The 15,489-nt window shown below is 41.9% G+C and overlaps 1 protein-coding gene across 1 annotated transcript; it reads left to right on the plus strand.

Moving 5' to 3' along the window:
- The first annotated feature begins 325 nt into the window (after positions 1-325).
- On the plus strand, positions 326-13,713 carry XKRX (XK related X-linked). Its single transcript, XM_044234936.1, has 3 exons — positions 326-787; positions 4,977-5,245; positions 11,608-13,713. The coding sequence occupies exons 1-3, from the start codon at positions 453-455 to the stop codon at positions 12,351-12,353; spliced, it is 1,350 nt and encodes a 449-aa protein (XP_044090871.1). The 5' UTR covers positions 326-452; the 3' UTR covers positions 12,354-13,713.
- Positions 13,714-15,489: the final 1,776 nt, after the last annotated feature.

Below are 15,489 nucleotides of genomic sequence, written 5' to 3' on the forward strand. Positions count from 1 at the left end.
GGTGGTCAGAACTCCTCGAGAGGTGCTGCTGAGTGTTCGTGCCCCGACAGAGTGGCTACCCCGACTCCCTGCGGGGCTGCGAAAGGAGAAGGAGCCAAGGAGACAGCTGTCCCCGAGTTTTTCACGTGCCTGGAACTGGACTCCGCACTGGGCGCTAAAATGCTTGCTTCCGCCCTGTCCAGGTTTCATAGCATGTCTGTTGACAATTGGAAGCCTGGGCCAATGAAGAGTCAAGTTCAAAGTGGTACTCCTGGCTTCTCCATCCCATACTCCAACAAGTGTAACATGAAACTAGAGAGAGGGGTCTTCTGGTCTAACTAGCAGATCTCCATTCTGGAATTGACCTTGACCGCTCTCTTAGATACTTGGACTGCAGTGGCTCCAGGGTTCTCTTGAGTGGGGGTGGGGCTTGCTTTGCTCTGAAGACCAGACTACTACACTAACCCTCGACAATGGACCGAGTTTATGAAATCCCTGAGGAGTCCAACGTGGATCCAATTTCATCTCTGGAGGAAGATGTCATCCGTGGGGCCAACCCACGATTTACCTTCCCATTTGGCATCCTCTTCTCCACCTTTTTGTACTGTGGGGAGGCTGCATCTACCTTGTACATGGTTAGAATCTATCGAAAGAATAGCGAAACCTACTGGATGGCATACACTTTATCCTTCTTTATGTTTTCATCCATTATGGTCCAGTTGACCCTCATCTTTGTTCACAGAGATCTGGCCAAAGACAAGCCACTATCATTATTTATGCATCTAATCCTCTTGGGACCTGTTATCAGGTGAGCAATTTTTAATTTCTACCCCCTCCCCGGGTTTGTGCAGAGAAAGATGAAGCCAGTATTTACAAGACTGGTACTGTGCCTCTCTCTAATCAGTTCTCCCATTCCCTCCCACTCTTGGCTTCCTTGCCCTGCCTACCATCCAAAAAATCTTATCTGAAACCTTAAGTGCCACCACAGTGACCATGTGGCGTGTACTTGTGTTCCAAAGCCATGTATGGTACCATTGATAAGACTTCATTAGACAGTGTTTGCTATTTGGATTTGAGTTGTGAAGATTGGTATGGGACCAGCTGATGTGGTTAACCTGTGCACACAGGCCATAGCTTCAGAGTGTGTTATTTTAACTCTGCCTTTTAGACACTGTATAAACTGTATCTCACTGGGGCACCTGGGTGGCTCAGTGGGCTAAAACTTCTGCCTTCAGCTCAGGTCGTGATCCCAGGATCCTGGGATCGAGCCCCACATCAAGCTCTCTCCTCAGCAGGGAGCCTGCTTCCCCCCACCCCTCTCTGCCTGCCTCTCTGCCTACTTGTGATCTCTGTCTGTCAAATAAATAAATAAATCTTTAAAAAAAACTGTATCTCACATTCAATTTCTTTATCCTGAGCTGCTTGAGCTGGTGGTTGTGGCGCTTTCAAATTTTCCTGTTATTTGACATCTGGAAAATATTTTCAGCTCTTTGTGGTCATCTAGTACCCCAACCCATTGTTGTTTGTTTTTTTCTGTTGGTTCATCAGTCTCCTGTTTATCTCTTTGTATCTTTCTGCTATAAAGGTACATGGTTAGAGGAGGCAAAGGAAGATAGGCCATCTCTCCATCTGAATGCTATAACTCATTGTAGTAGTATCCAGTCTTTCCATTCAGATTGCCTTGAAGGGATGAGAACGTGCCTTATCTTAGGGAGACAGGCATCTGTGTCGGCTGTCTCATCTAGATACTATGGGATTTTCAAGTTAGGGAGATGTTGCAAAACTTAACAAAGTCAGGAGGAAAGAATGGACCAAGTTTGTCTTGATTGCAATCAGCTGAAGAATAGATGTCAGAGTGTTGATGTTGTAATTGCAGAGGGAAGATGTTTCATCCTTAGAGAACTAAACGCAGTCTGAAACTGTTCAAGGATGGAATTCCCTTGCCTTAAAAATTTTTTTTTAAATCAATATATGCTCAAACGAGGAGGGATTGGTCAGGCTCCGTTAGAGAAAACAGTAGCCTGAAATTCCAGTGACCCAGAGTTTGGTCTTCCCTCTGTCATTGACTAGTTGCATGGCTCTGATGAAATCTCTGAAGATGTCTTGGACCCCAGTTTCTTCATCTGCATGATAAATGGGTTGGGTTAGATCATGGGTCTCAAATGCAAATGCTTAAACAGGCCAGGCAGGTCTCATATATGAGTGAAGCAGGCCAAGTACAAGAAAACCAGCAGCTTCGTGTGTGATGATAAATGAAAATGAAGTCTTAGTGTTAGAGGAATGATGGAGAATAGTGAATAGTGTGGCAAGCTGGAGTCTACACGATTTGCCTAAAAGAGGCAGCTACTCTGTAATTCCATCCCTATCGTTTCACTGTTGGAATCCAGACCCAATACTGCCACATGCCCTAACTTTTCAAGAGAACCTTCCAGGACAGGATTTTATATGAAATATCAGTTTGAATCTTGGCAGCTTGACTGACGAAATAACACAGTATGGACCAAACAAACCACAGCTGTTGGTCAGATGTGACTCAGCTGGCCTATATGTAACCTTTGTACTAGGCAATCTATAGCTCCTTTCCAATTCTAAATCTTTGAAGTTAAGCTGTAAAACAAAGACCTCATCTTGAACTTGGAACCAAGAAATTTAGAGATGTTGGGGCACCTGGATGGCTTAGTTGGTCTGGATTTCGGCTCAGGTCATGATCTCAGGGTCCTGAGATCGGGCCCACGTGGGACTCCATGCTGGGTGTAGAGCCTGCTTAAGATTCTCTTTCCCTTCCCTCTCCCCCTCCCCGCCCCGTGCATGTACATGCTGTCACTCATGCTCTCTCTCTAAAAAAAGAGAAAACCCCACAAATTAAGAGATGTCACCAGAGATACAAGGAAAACATTCTTTTATCAGCCTTTTCCAATGCGATATATACTGAGTTAACAGATCAAGTGCACTCAAAGTGCAAATTTCAGCAGGTATTGTCCCAGTCCAGAGTTTAGACTTCCCTCCTTTGCTTTGTGGCTTCCCAAGCCATCTTTAATTTGGCCCCACCATATGGAGTATTGAGTACTGTATTTCATTTTTGTTATTTATCTTCCACTAGAAATGATTGGAAAGCATTTATAATAGCCTGACAGCAGGGAAGAAATAATTAAAAGCCCATATATTATATCCTTGATATACTTATGTTCAAGGCAAATTACTTTATGGGCAGGTAGGAACTTGATTAGTGCTATTAGGCATATGAAGGTGTTTGGAGGATCTGGCTCCCTTATATGAAATGCAAACTACTTCTGAAAATGAAAATGTACTCTAATTTACTGAGGTTTATAACCAAAGCGAACACCCTTACTTAAATCAGTAAATAGCCTTTAGAAGCATAAACAGAATGCTTCCTGCCACTACCTTCCCCAGTATTTTCTTCAACAATAGCACTGATGGGCCTTGGTTAAAATCTAAAATCTTTTATTGGAAATGCACTTGGCTTTATTTCTTCCCTGTTCTCTCCTCCTCCCACCTTTTCCTCTCCCACGTTTTAGAGTTTGAAATGTCCACTTTCTAGGGAGAAATGCCATGCTTCAGACTGGCCCCTATGCCCTAGTCTCCAAGGGATCCTGTGGAGAATAGCAGCCAGCACATGTCCGAACCTTCCTATGGGGAGCCAAAGGCCTAAAAAGCACAGAAACCTCTGAGCTTGTCTTTAGCCCATTTTTCCATTAAATTACATTGCCATTATTATTATCCTCTCCTCCCATCGTTTCTCACCCTATAATCTTTTCTTCCTTCTTACTTTTTCATTTACGCAGAAAATATTTATCAAATACCCAAGATGAATACAACCCATGCCCTCAGGCAGGAAAGATGGCTTCATTTTCACCACAACTCTTCTTTCTTATTATAATAGTCCACAGTTTCCATTCATTTAAGGGTAGTGGAGGAAGTGGTAACTCAGGTGTTCCAAAACAAAATGTTCTGATTGCTTCTTTTCTAGTCACCACATCAGAACTGTTTACAGGCTTCTGATGTATGTGGGAGAGATACAGCAAGAAATGGGGTCTTATCACTATTTCATGTTTGGTAGGCTTGCGATCCTTAAGAGGATGTTGGAAGTTTCAAAGACTCTTGGCCCCAAACAGATCAAGAGGCCCCAAAAATAACCTTTAGAGAGATCTTTTGATGTTCCCTGGGTATGTAGCACATTCAGTTCTGAGTTGACAAGTCTTTAAGTACCTTGGTGATTGAATGGCATTACTGTACAGATGTGAGGTTTTTTCCAAGCTCCCCTCCAAGACTTTTTGGCAAGACGATTATAGTTGTGGACCTTGTCTTGAAAAAAGCCGAACTCAAAAGCCCCAAGTATGAAGCTGAATGCTTTGCATAAAGAATGCTTTACCTTAGGAACTTGAGGTGTTATGAAAACTAGGGCCTTTAAGAACCTTCATCATGGGGCACCTGGGTGGCTCAGTGGGTTAAAGCCTCTGCCTTCGGCTCGGGTCATGATCCCAGGGTCCTGGGATCGAGCCCTGCGTCGGGCTCTCTGCTCCGCGGGGAGCCTGCTTCCCCCTCTCTCTCTGCCTGCCTCTCTGCCTGCTTGTGATCTCTGTCTGTCAAATAAATAAATAAAATATTAAAAAAAAAACCTTCATCATTTTCTCTCAGCACATTATTTACATATCTTTGTGTTCAAGGTGCCTTTCTACCACAGGCCTATTCTTAAGGAGACAAAGCAATTCCTTAAATTCTCAAAGAAACACTGAAATGGTGTTCTCAGGTCAGTAGATAAACAGCCGAACAAAAAAGGATTTAGACTCATCTTGTGGAAGGAATGACAACTCTTTGACTCATGAGGAATGAGTAGAATGGGAATTAAGGAATGGCAAAAAGCAGCACAAACTCCCTGAATTGTATTATTAACTGCCCCACCCCACCCCCACCCCCCACAACAACCTTTCTTCCCAGGACAGTTTTAGTTAAGTACCCGTGATGCTTTACCTCTGCAGATGTTTGGAGGCCATGATTAAGTACCTCACACTGTGGAAGAAAGAGGGGCAGGAGGAGCCCTATGTCAGCCTCACCCGAAAGAAGATGCTAATAAATGGCGAGGAAGTGCTGATAGAATGGGAGGTGGGCCACTCCATCCGGACCCTGGCTATGCACCGCAATGCCTACAAACGTATGTCACAGATCCAAGCCTTCCTGGGCTCAGTGCCCCAGCTGACCTATCAGCTCTATGTGACCCTGATCTCTGCAGAGGTCCCCCTGGGTAGAGGTGAGTAGGGTCAGGAGAGGGGAGGGCTCCATTTAAATCAAGGGTCTTAGAAATACAGACCGGAACTGTCCAATGCACTGGCTACCAGCTTCAAGGGGCTATTTATATTAAAATGAAACATGAAATAAAAAATTTACTTCCTCGGGGCGCCTGGGTGGCTCAGTGGGTTAAGCCGCTGCCTTCGGCTCAGGTCATGATCTCGGGGTCCTGGGATCGAGTCCCGCGTCGGGCTCTCTGCTCAGCAGGGAGACTGCTCCCCTCTCTCTCACTCTCTGCCTGCCTTTCTCTCTACTTGTGATCTCTCTCTGTCAAATAAATAAATAAATTCTTAAAAAAAAATTTACTTCCTCAGTCGTACTAGCCACGTTTCAAGTGTTCAGTAGCCATGTGTGCTTAGTGGTTACTGTATTAGATAGCACTGGTAGATAGTCAAAGAACTTGGGGAGCCAGACATCTTAGGCCTGCCAGATTTATTTAATGGGGGTAAACTATTTAATCCTTAAAGTGACACAGATAAGCCCTCTCTGGGCCCAGAAACAGGTGGTAATACCAGCAGTTGGTAGCCCAGAGTGTTTAAATTATACGGAGGGTTTTTTGTTTGTTTGTTTTGGTTTAGTGATGGCCATCTTTTAAGAAGAGATTCCCAAATATTACTGATTATGAGAAAACATATTACTGGGTGAAAACTCCTTCTTAAAAAAATTACATCTTCATGGGACACCTGGGTGGCTCAGTCGTGAGTCATGAGACCACTCTCAGTGGTACTGAGAGTAACACTCAGACGTGGCACTCAGTCTGCCTTCTGCTCAGCCCATGATCCCAGGGTCCTGGGATGGAGCCCCGCATCGGGCTCCCTGCTCAGTGGGAAGCCTGCATCTCCCTCTCCCACTCTCCCTGCTTGTGTTCCCTCTCATGCACTCTCTCTCTCTCTCTGTCAAATAAGTAAACAAAATCTTTTTTTAAAAAATTACATCTCCTTCTCAGACCTGACTCAATCTGAGTGTGGGGAGGCCAGGAATCTGTACTTTTTAAAAAATGCCCCAGCTAGGGGCGCCTGGGTGGTTCAGTGGGTTAAAGCTTCTGCCTTCCGCTCAGGTCATGATCCTGGGGTCCTGGGATGGAGCCCCGCATCAGACTCTCTGCTCTGCAGGGAGCCTGCTTCTCCCCCTCTCTCTCTTCCTGCCTCTCTGCCTACTTGTGGTCTCTGTCTGTCAAATAAAGAAGGAAAATCTTTAAAAAAATGCCCCAGCTGAGTCTGATCAGCCACATTTGGGAACCACTGATTTAATTACTTCTCCCAACTCCGGTGGGGAGAAAGAAATATAGGTGTGGAACGAATACAGATGAGAATGAGGCTTGGTCCCAGTTCTGACCTTCTGTGTGATTTTTGGAGGAAGTTACGTAAGAGGTCACAGTCTTAATTTCCCACTTGTACGGATCCTTAGATGAGTAAGACCTCTAGGAGAGGAGGAAATGTGAGTCATGTTTTCAAAGTCAAGATAAAGTACTGTTAATGAGTTTTAACAGCTCAGCATTAGCTTCACCTAGTTGGGCTGGAGCTGGTAGAGCTGTGGGTACTACTTTGAACCATTTCCTTCTTGTTAAATGGCGATCCTGCTTGCCAAACCCCATGGCGCAAATGAAGGTAAGGAGGGCATTTGTCTCCTTTTCTCCTTTTCTCCACCAGGAATTGTTCATGAAATTGTTGGTCTTTACGCTTTTTACGTACCTACGATTGACAGTAGTGTGAAGAGAAAAGGAAATGATGATGATTTTCTTCCTGAGAAATTTGAAGGTCATCAAATCACCTAATTAAAACATGTATACTTTACAAAAGCAATACATACACAAACCATTTGACCCACGAGTAATCGTATATGCGTAGAAAATTTCTGGAAAGATATGTCAGAAATCTATTACCTCTGGGGAGTGAAAATGAGAAGTCGTCAACTTTTACCTTTTACTTTATACCCTTCTGTATGGTTTGAAATTTATATGATTTAAAATTTTTGCTATGACCATGCGTTACTATTTTTGGTCCTTATTTTTTTAATTATAAAAATCAGACAGGGTTATGGTAAAGAATCAGAACCACAAAGAATATATATCAAACAGGAGATGTAATTTTACTTCCCAAAGGTAATCTCTGTTAACCATTCAGTATATATCCTTCCAGATATTTTTTCAATATGTAAATATACGTAAGTTATATACGTATACGTATTTTTGACAAAAAGCGCTGTATTAAACATTCTGTTCAATGTCTTTTGCCAGTATATCTTTTTTTAATGGTTATTTATATATATATATAATAATAAATGATAAATACATAATATATGTTTTTCTTATGTGAACTGGATCATTCTTTGTTATTTCTCTGATCTTCTGTTGGTAGGATTAAAGTTTGTTTCTTTTTTTTTTAAAGATTTTATTTATTCATTTGACAGAGAGAGATCACAAGTAGGCAGAGAGGCAGGCAGAGAGAGAGAGAGAGGAGGAAGCAGGCTCCCCGCTGAGCAGAGAGCCCGATGTGGGACTCGATCCCAGGACCCTGAGATCATGACCTGAGCCGAAGGCAGCGGCTTAACCCACTGAGCCACCCAGGCGCCCCTAAAGTTTGTTTCTGATGTTTGCATTCAAGAAAGTTTTTTCTAGTCACAAACTATACTCCAGTGAACATCTTTCTAAGTATCTGTGTCCCAGAATGAGACTTCATAGGATAAATTCTTAGCAATGGAAGTGCTGGGTGAAAGGATATACATGTTTGGAATCTTATCAGTACTGCCAAATAGCCCTCCCAAAAGGTTGTTTGAATTTATATTCATACCTGTAGTTTATGAATGTGCTTTTTCTTTATATATTAAACTAAATATCATTTAGTTGTATAATTATAAAATAACTGATTACATAAATAATTTGCTTTTAATTATGAAGCCAGCTGAGCATCTTTTCATGTTTGGTTATTGTGTTCTTTAAATTGCTCATTTATAGTAGGTTGTCTTTTTCTTATTAATTTGCAGGAGCTGTTTTCTTATTCTGATATTAATCCTTTCTCTGCTGTAAATAAGTGTGCATGTATATATTTGCGTGTTTTGCATGTGTGTACATACACACATTTTAAATGGTCTCCTGGCTTTCTTAAGTATTAAATTTTTATCATTTAAATTCTTTATTGCTTTAGATCTTGCACACTTCTCACGAAGGCCTTTCACATTTCTTATCTGACAGGCAACTTAGCCTAATCTTCCAAATAGATGAATTTTCACATTCAGTTTGTCAATTCCCCTACCAAAACACAAAACAAAGCAGGAGAGTAACAACAAAAGAAAAAGAAATTTCATTGAGACTGTGTATTGGGATTGCATTAAATCATTTGGGTTGTTTTGGAGGGAATTTACATATTTACAGGATCAATCAGTTTCATATTAGAAGAGATGTATGTCTCCATTTCGTTAAGTATTTTCACATCACTTTATTGAGGTATGATTAACAAAAACCTCTACCTATTTAACATATCCAACTTGATGAGTCTGGAAATAAGTATACATCCAGGAAATATCCCTAAAATCTATGCCATAAATGTGCAAAGCCTGGAGCAGGAAAACCATAAAACTTTATCGAAGTACATTAAAAAATATTTAATGAAATGTACTTTGATAAAGTTTATAGTTTTCTTGCTATTGGTTTTGCACATTTTTAGGTATTAGTTTTTTTTTTTATTTGACAGAGAGATCACAAGTAAGCAGAGAGGCAGGCAGAGGGAGAGTCGGAAGCAGACTCCCAACTGAACTGGGAGTCTGACGTAGGACTCACTCGATCCCAGGACCCTGAGATCATGACCTGAGCCAAAGGCAGAGGTTTAACCCACTGAGCCACCCAGGCACCCCTAGGTACTAGTTTTTAAATCACCTGATTTCCTAAATGTCAGCGTAGTACCTAAGTAGGGGAAATGCATGTACTACTCTTTTGGAAATGGTGAATGATGATGATGATGATGATGATGATAGGAACTAGCAGATAGTATCTACTGTGTCCTGAATGTTTCTCTAAGCCTCTTATTTGTAATTATTTCATTTAGTCTTTACAACAACCCTGTGATATAATTGTTACCCCCATTTTAAAAAAGATTTTATTTATTTATTTGAGAGAGAGAGCATGAGAGGAGAGAGGTCAGCGGGAGAAGCAGACTCCCTGCTCGGCAGGGAGCCCGATGCAGGACTTGATCCTGGGACTCCAGGATCATGACCTGAGCTGAAGGCAGTCACTTAACCAACTGAGCCACCCAGGCGCCTGCTACCCCCATTTTAACAAATAAGGAAACAGAGGCACTGAGAGGTTAAGCAAATTCCCCAATGCTTTCATAAGTAATAATTGGCAAGGATGGGATTGGAATCCAGGATGCCTACCTGCAGAGCCATGTTCTAACTATATCACTATACAAAGGATGTAAGGGAAACATTCTTCAAGACCTTGTTTTCAACTCTTTGGTGATTTCTCCTATTAGAAACTTTCTGCCAGTACCATCTCTTCAAGTCTGGTAAACAGTTTTTTGGGTTAGGTTTCCTCATTTTCATCCATTCTTCTGCCTTCTCCTTGCTACCCCTTTTTCTAATCTCTTTTTCTCTTGGAGGCCATCTGAATCAGCATAGATGAGCAAATTCACTAACAGTGTTATGATCTCTTATGGCATGAGTCTGTTTGTAGGGAGACAGATGGAAGATGTTTTTACATTTATTGGAAACATCAGGCTTTCCTTTATTTCACTACTATCAATAAATGAGTTCTAATTTAAGGGAATTTAAGGGACAGCATCACTACACTTGTCTAGATGTATGTACACTCTGGTGCTCCTAACTAGGAGCATCAACTCTTAAGGATGGGACTAAGAGTGGTTTATAAAGCTAAGAGTACATCAAATCATTTTATTGTATACCTTAAACTAATACAATATTATATGTCAATTATATTTCAACAAACATGGAAAAATAATAAATAAAAATAAGGCCAAGTGTAGACACTTCAAGAGAGTCTCTCTAGTCTTTGAGATTCCAGCACTTCACTTAGAGCTGAAAAGGATCTTGGAAACAAACTTGTGCTTCTTTTTGGGTTTCCATGGGGGAAGTCTTCACTTTTCTTGCAAATTAAGTTGACATCTCTGTGGCTCCAGTTCCCTGGGATCTAATATTTTTATGGGAACTGAAAGTTCCAGCCTTTTTTTTTTTTTTTTTGAATGAGTTCCCCTCAGGCCTCTCACTCTTCTTGAGCATGGTAGATTTTTCTTAGTGATTGGTATCCTTTGATATAAAGGGATAAAAGAAAAGTGACACCATGCGATCTATAGTTGAGATTTACCATAGCTGATTACGGAGCAGCCTGACCCCTCAGGGCCCCAACTCTATACAGCGGCGTGGATGTTATGGGCTATGAGGTGGGGTTTTTAAAAAATTGTAAATCATTCTGGTTGAAGTTTGGAGATTCCTAAAATATAGCAAATCACCTGGGTGATAAAGTTATATTGTTAGTGATTTATGTAAGCAATTATAGAGTATCTCACTGAATTGGGGAACCAGGGCACATAGATATTCAGTGACTTTCACAGAATTGAATTAAGGGCTTCTAATTATAAATATTTCATGCTGCCTCTCTAAATTCAGAATGCCTCATTAATGCCACAAACATTTATTGAGCACCTACTATATCCAAGGCAGTGTCTTAGGCTCCAGGGATACAGTATGGAACAAAATAGACATGGTCCTTTTTGCCTTCATGGAATTCCCAGTATACGTGCTGACACATTCTGGAAGTACATGCAAGATTTGTTCCTTAAAGAAGATACATGTCAAAGAAGAGGCTTCTGTAACCAAAGGCATTACCTATGAATTTCCTAGGACTGGATTTTTTCAGAATTCCTTCTGCCTCCTTCATTATTTGCTCAGAAGCCTATTTCATGCAGTGGGTGCTCCCCTATCCCTTTATAAGTGCTCTTCTTGTGTTAGTGACCTCTCAGTGCTAGTTCTGAGGTCCACTCTTCTTAAAAACTTCATTTTGTGTGTTTATATGATTATTGAAGTATTACAATGTATGTTCCTTGTGGAAAACTTAGAAAATAGAGAAATATAGAAAAAAAGATTTTAAAAATTGATATAGTCCTCATCACAAAAAATATATTTTAGGTTATTTCTTTCCATTTTTTTCCTGTGCGTGCTGTGTGCTGTGCCAACATAGCTATGTTCATACGTGAATTTGTTCTTAACTGGGCCCTCAAGCCTCACTTAATCATCTCTCTGGACCTCCGGGTCTGAATTCAGGCTTTGTTAACACAGTCTGATTGTCTATTTTTTCTGTTATTTTTTTTCTTACAGTTGTGCTAATGGTTTTTTCCCTGATCTCTGTCACCTATGGGGCTACCCTCTGCAATATGTTGGCTATCCAGATCAAGTATGATGAATACAAGATTCGCCTCGGGCCATTAGAAGTCCTCTGCATCACCATTTGGCGGACATTGGAGATCACTTCCCGCCTCGTGATTCTGGTGCTCTTCTCAGCTACCTTGAAACTGAAAGCTGTGCCATTCTTACTGCTTAACTTCCTGATCATCCTCTTTGAGCCCTGGGTTAAGTTCTGGAGGAGTGGTGCCCAGATGCCCAATAATATTGAGAAAAATTTCAGCCGAGTCGGCACCCTGGTGGTACTGATCTCCATCACTGTTCTCTATGCGGGCATCAACTTCTCTTGCTGGTCAGCTTTGCAGCTGAAATTGGCAGACAGGGACCTTGTTGACAAAGGCCAGAACTGGGGGCATATGGGCCTGCACTACAGTGTGAGGTTCGTAGAGAACGTGGTCATGGTTTTAGTTTTTAACTTCTTTGGAGTGAAAGTGTTGCTGGATTACTGTCATTCCTTGATTGCTTTGCAGCTCATCATTGCTTATCTGATTTCCATTGGCTTCATGCTCCTTTTCTTCCAATACTTGCACCCATTGCGCTCACTCTTTACCCACAACGTAGTGGACTACCTCCATTGTGTCTGCTGCCGTTGGCACCTTCGGGGCAGGATTGAGAACTCAGAGCTACCCTGTGATGCCCAAGCAAGGCAAAGTATTGTCTGAGATTCTATCTTCTGGGTCCTTCGGGATAGGCTGGGGGTGGCCAAGAGCAACTTTGAAATTGAAGGAGAGGATGAGGCTCATAGGTGAGTACCCACTGGGACATTTTCTTGAAATTTCTGGTAAGCTCCTAAGAAGAAAGAGCAACTCCCAAATAGGTTTTATTTCTTTAAGACTGACTGCTATGTTTGGAAACCTAGGGTAGCTAAGAAGGTTAGCTTACCAAGAAGGTTCAGAGATACTGTGAACAGCTCCCCTCCCACCCAGGGCAGCTCTTTGGCTGCCCAAGGGGATAATTTACCTCCAAGCACCTTAAGCTCTCTCTCTGTGTGATCTTGTTACTCTGCTCATTTGCTCCAGGGCATTACTGAGCTTTCCTAAGGCTGGGATGAATGCCCAGAATTCCACCAGAATATATACTGACTGATCAGAGATGTGACAATTTGTTGATTATGGGTACCTCCCAGGAAACTGGCTGATTAATGTGGAATTATAACTGTAAGCATGGCTGGATTTTATTTTTCTTAATTCCACTAAGAAACTCTAGTTTAAGAAGAAAACCCCCACTATTAAAAGAGCTGCTCCCCAAACAAGTTAGCTTAGCATTGGGATTTTAGTAGTGATCATAGTGATCAAAGACCTCTCTTTTCAAGCAACCCTTCCTAGGCACACTCCCAGGAGGGAGTGCGGAGTAGGATTCCTACAGGGCATAATCCAGAATGACTCTTTCTCAGGGACCTGCAGGGGCATCCAGCTTGTGGAATGGAGTGGTTGAGTAAAATCTCTCACTTCCTGCCTTGTTATCAGGAATTCCCTCCAAACTGGTTTTTCTGTGCTCATGGCAGTTTACTACTTGAGATAGATTTCAGAGAAGCGGAGCTGTAATTGAAAATGTTTCTAATGTATGGAAGAAATGAAGATTGCTTTGAGTCTCCTACTCTTCTGAGTATTTTGCTGGCTTGTTTTTTTTCCCCCCTAGGGGAGACAAAAGGTAATGATAGTTGGATTATTACCTTCCTCCTGTTTGGGGTTTGCGGGGCAGCTAATACTCCAAGGTAGAGTGAAGACAGAGAAGGGAAACCAGATCACATTAACTCATCATTGGTACTGGTTTTTGACCACTGGGCTTTATTTTCTAATAAGGAAATGTTTATTAATCTTCTGCTCATTCCCACACTCCCAATGAATGAATGCATATCTCCCTTTCTCATGAATCTCATATCCATGGGTATTTTGATGGGGATGTCAGCTCAGATGCCTCTAAGGTAACCAAGGAATTGAGGTTAGTATGGCCACTGTCTATTGGGGCCTAGTATCCCAGCATTTACCTAATCCTTACCCCTTACAGACGAGGAAAGTAGAGAATTACCAGCAGTATGTACTAATTGTTGCTGCCACAATGTTTTGAGAAATTGTGAAGGATCTGACCTAAAGTTTCTTGTCCCCATCCAGTTTTACTCATGAGATCATGTGAAGAGTTTATCTTTAGCCTTATCCCTTCCTCTTATCCAGTGTCAGGAGTTTATGGTGAAAGAGCTCCCTCTTTCAAGTAGCAGGGCTGTTAGCCAGAATAGTCCTATTTCCTGGCATGTCTAGTGTGGTTTCCCATCTTCAACCACTGTTTGGGGGCCAAAAGGATTGAATTGTTAATTGGGGAGGAGAGTCAAGTGACTTGCTTTGGAGCAGTGAAGACTTTCTTTGTCAATCCAACTCCCTCATTTTATCTTTGATGGAGAGACTTAGTTAGGTTGGTGTCTGAAAACCCTCACACCTATCTTCTGACTATGTTATTTAAGGTGAATTTGAAAGAATCTATTAGGCCTCCAGAAGAACACGCTGTCTCTTTGGAATTCAAACAACAATTTCTCTCTACTGGTTAATATTCCCTTCTATTAAAATCTGAAGCAGTGTGGAACTGTAATTTGGCTCATAAAAGCCACGTGAGTCAGCTACTTAAGGCATACACTAAGCCAAGTAGGCCAATTACAGCTAGAGCGGAGATACACAGGGCAGAAACATGTGCCTTGGTACTAGACCAGGCATATTTTTTCCCACGTACCCTCCCCAGCCTCTGTGACTCAATATCTCTGGAATTCAGGGAGTTCAGGATGAGGGGTGTGGGACAGCTTTCGGACCTGAAAAACCTGCTGCCCTTACCCAAGGAGAATAAAGTCTAGTGATACCTTATGCTAATGAACTCTCAGAACGTCCTGTATTTGGTGGCCTTTCTGTTCCACAGCAGTCTTCTAGATACACAGAAAAAGGAGAAATTTCAAAATATGGTGGGTGGGCAAGGGAAGTGCTCCCCTCTGCAAACACCTTTTTAATTGACTACTTTCTTTTTACCCTTTGAAATCTTAAAGTGACACAGGGTAGTTGTGTGGGGGCCAGCCTTCCTGGGAGAGGAGGCAGAGATGGGGTCAGGAAATGGTCTTAGAAAAGGAAGGCAGAACCATGAAGTGTGGGGGTAAAGAGAGGCTGTTGTAGCCACAGTAACCCCCCCCCGCCCCCCTGGCCAGCTAAGTACCTAGAAATGAACATGTTAAGGAAATGTATCAAATAAACTCATAGTTGTCAATTTCATTTGTTCCACAAATGTTTAAAGACTTTGGGGCCCAGAACTGGGAAGCACTCTAGGAGAATTAAATAATAGTTGATATTTATAAGAATTTACTATATGCTTGGCATGGTGCTTTATATGCATTATTTCATTCAGTTCTCAAAACAATCCCTTATGAGGTAGGTACTATTACCCCCCATTTTACAGATGAAGATTCTAAGGCATAGAACAGTGATGTGACCTGCCCAAAGACAGCTAGTTATCAGCGCCAGGATTCAGTCTTAGGCACTCAGGCTCCGGAGCTCACACTCTTCATCATGACACAAGCCTCTAAATCCTCTTAGGTCCTTTGTGGAGTTGGTTTAATATGTTAGTGATTCCAGGAATCTTTTCTGGGCTGTAATCAAGGGGCATCACTGGATTTACTCAAGAGAAAAAGGTCAAGTCCTAAAAGGACCGGGATGAAAATGGAGTATGTGTTCACCTGTACTTATAGGTTGATGTTACTTAATGTTCACATGTACTTATATTTAATGTTTACATGTACTGATGGGGGGATAAGGCAGGGGAGAGTGGTAG

The sequence above is a fragment of the Neovison vison genome, chromosome X (assembly GCF_020171115.1).
Source record: "Neovison vison isolate M4711 chromosome X, ASM_NN_V1, whole genome shotgun sequence".
NCBI lineage: Eukaryota > Metazoa > Chordata > Mammalia > Carnivora > Mustelidae > Neogale > Neogale vison.

Bases quoted from the DNA above. Each gene is read 5' to 3' on its own strand.
- XKRX (XM_044234936.1), top strand. From the start codon at position 453: ATGGACCGAGTTTATGAAATCCCTGAGGAGTCCAACGTGGATCCAATT. The intron at 788-4,976 runs GTGAGCAATTTT...TTACCTCTGCAG, and splicing joins CTCTTGGGACCTGTTATCAG to ATGTTTGGAGGCCATGATTA. The intron at 5,246-11,607 runs GTGAGTAGGGTC...TTTTTCTTACAG, and splicing joins AGAGGTCCCCCTGGGTAGAG to TTGTGCTAATGGTTTTTTCC.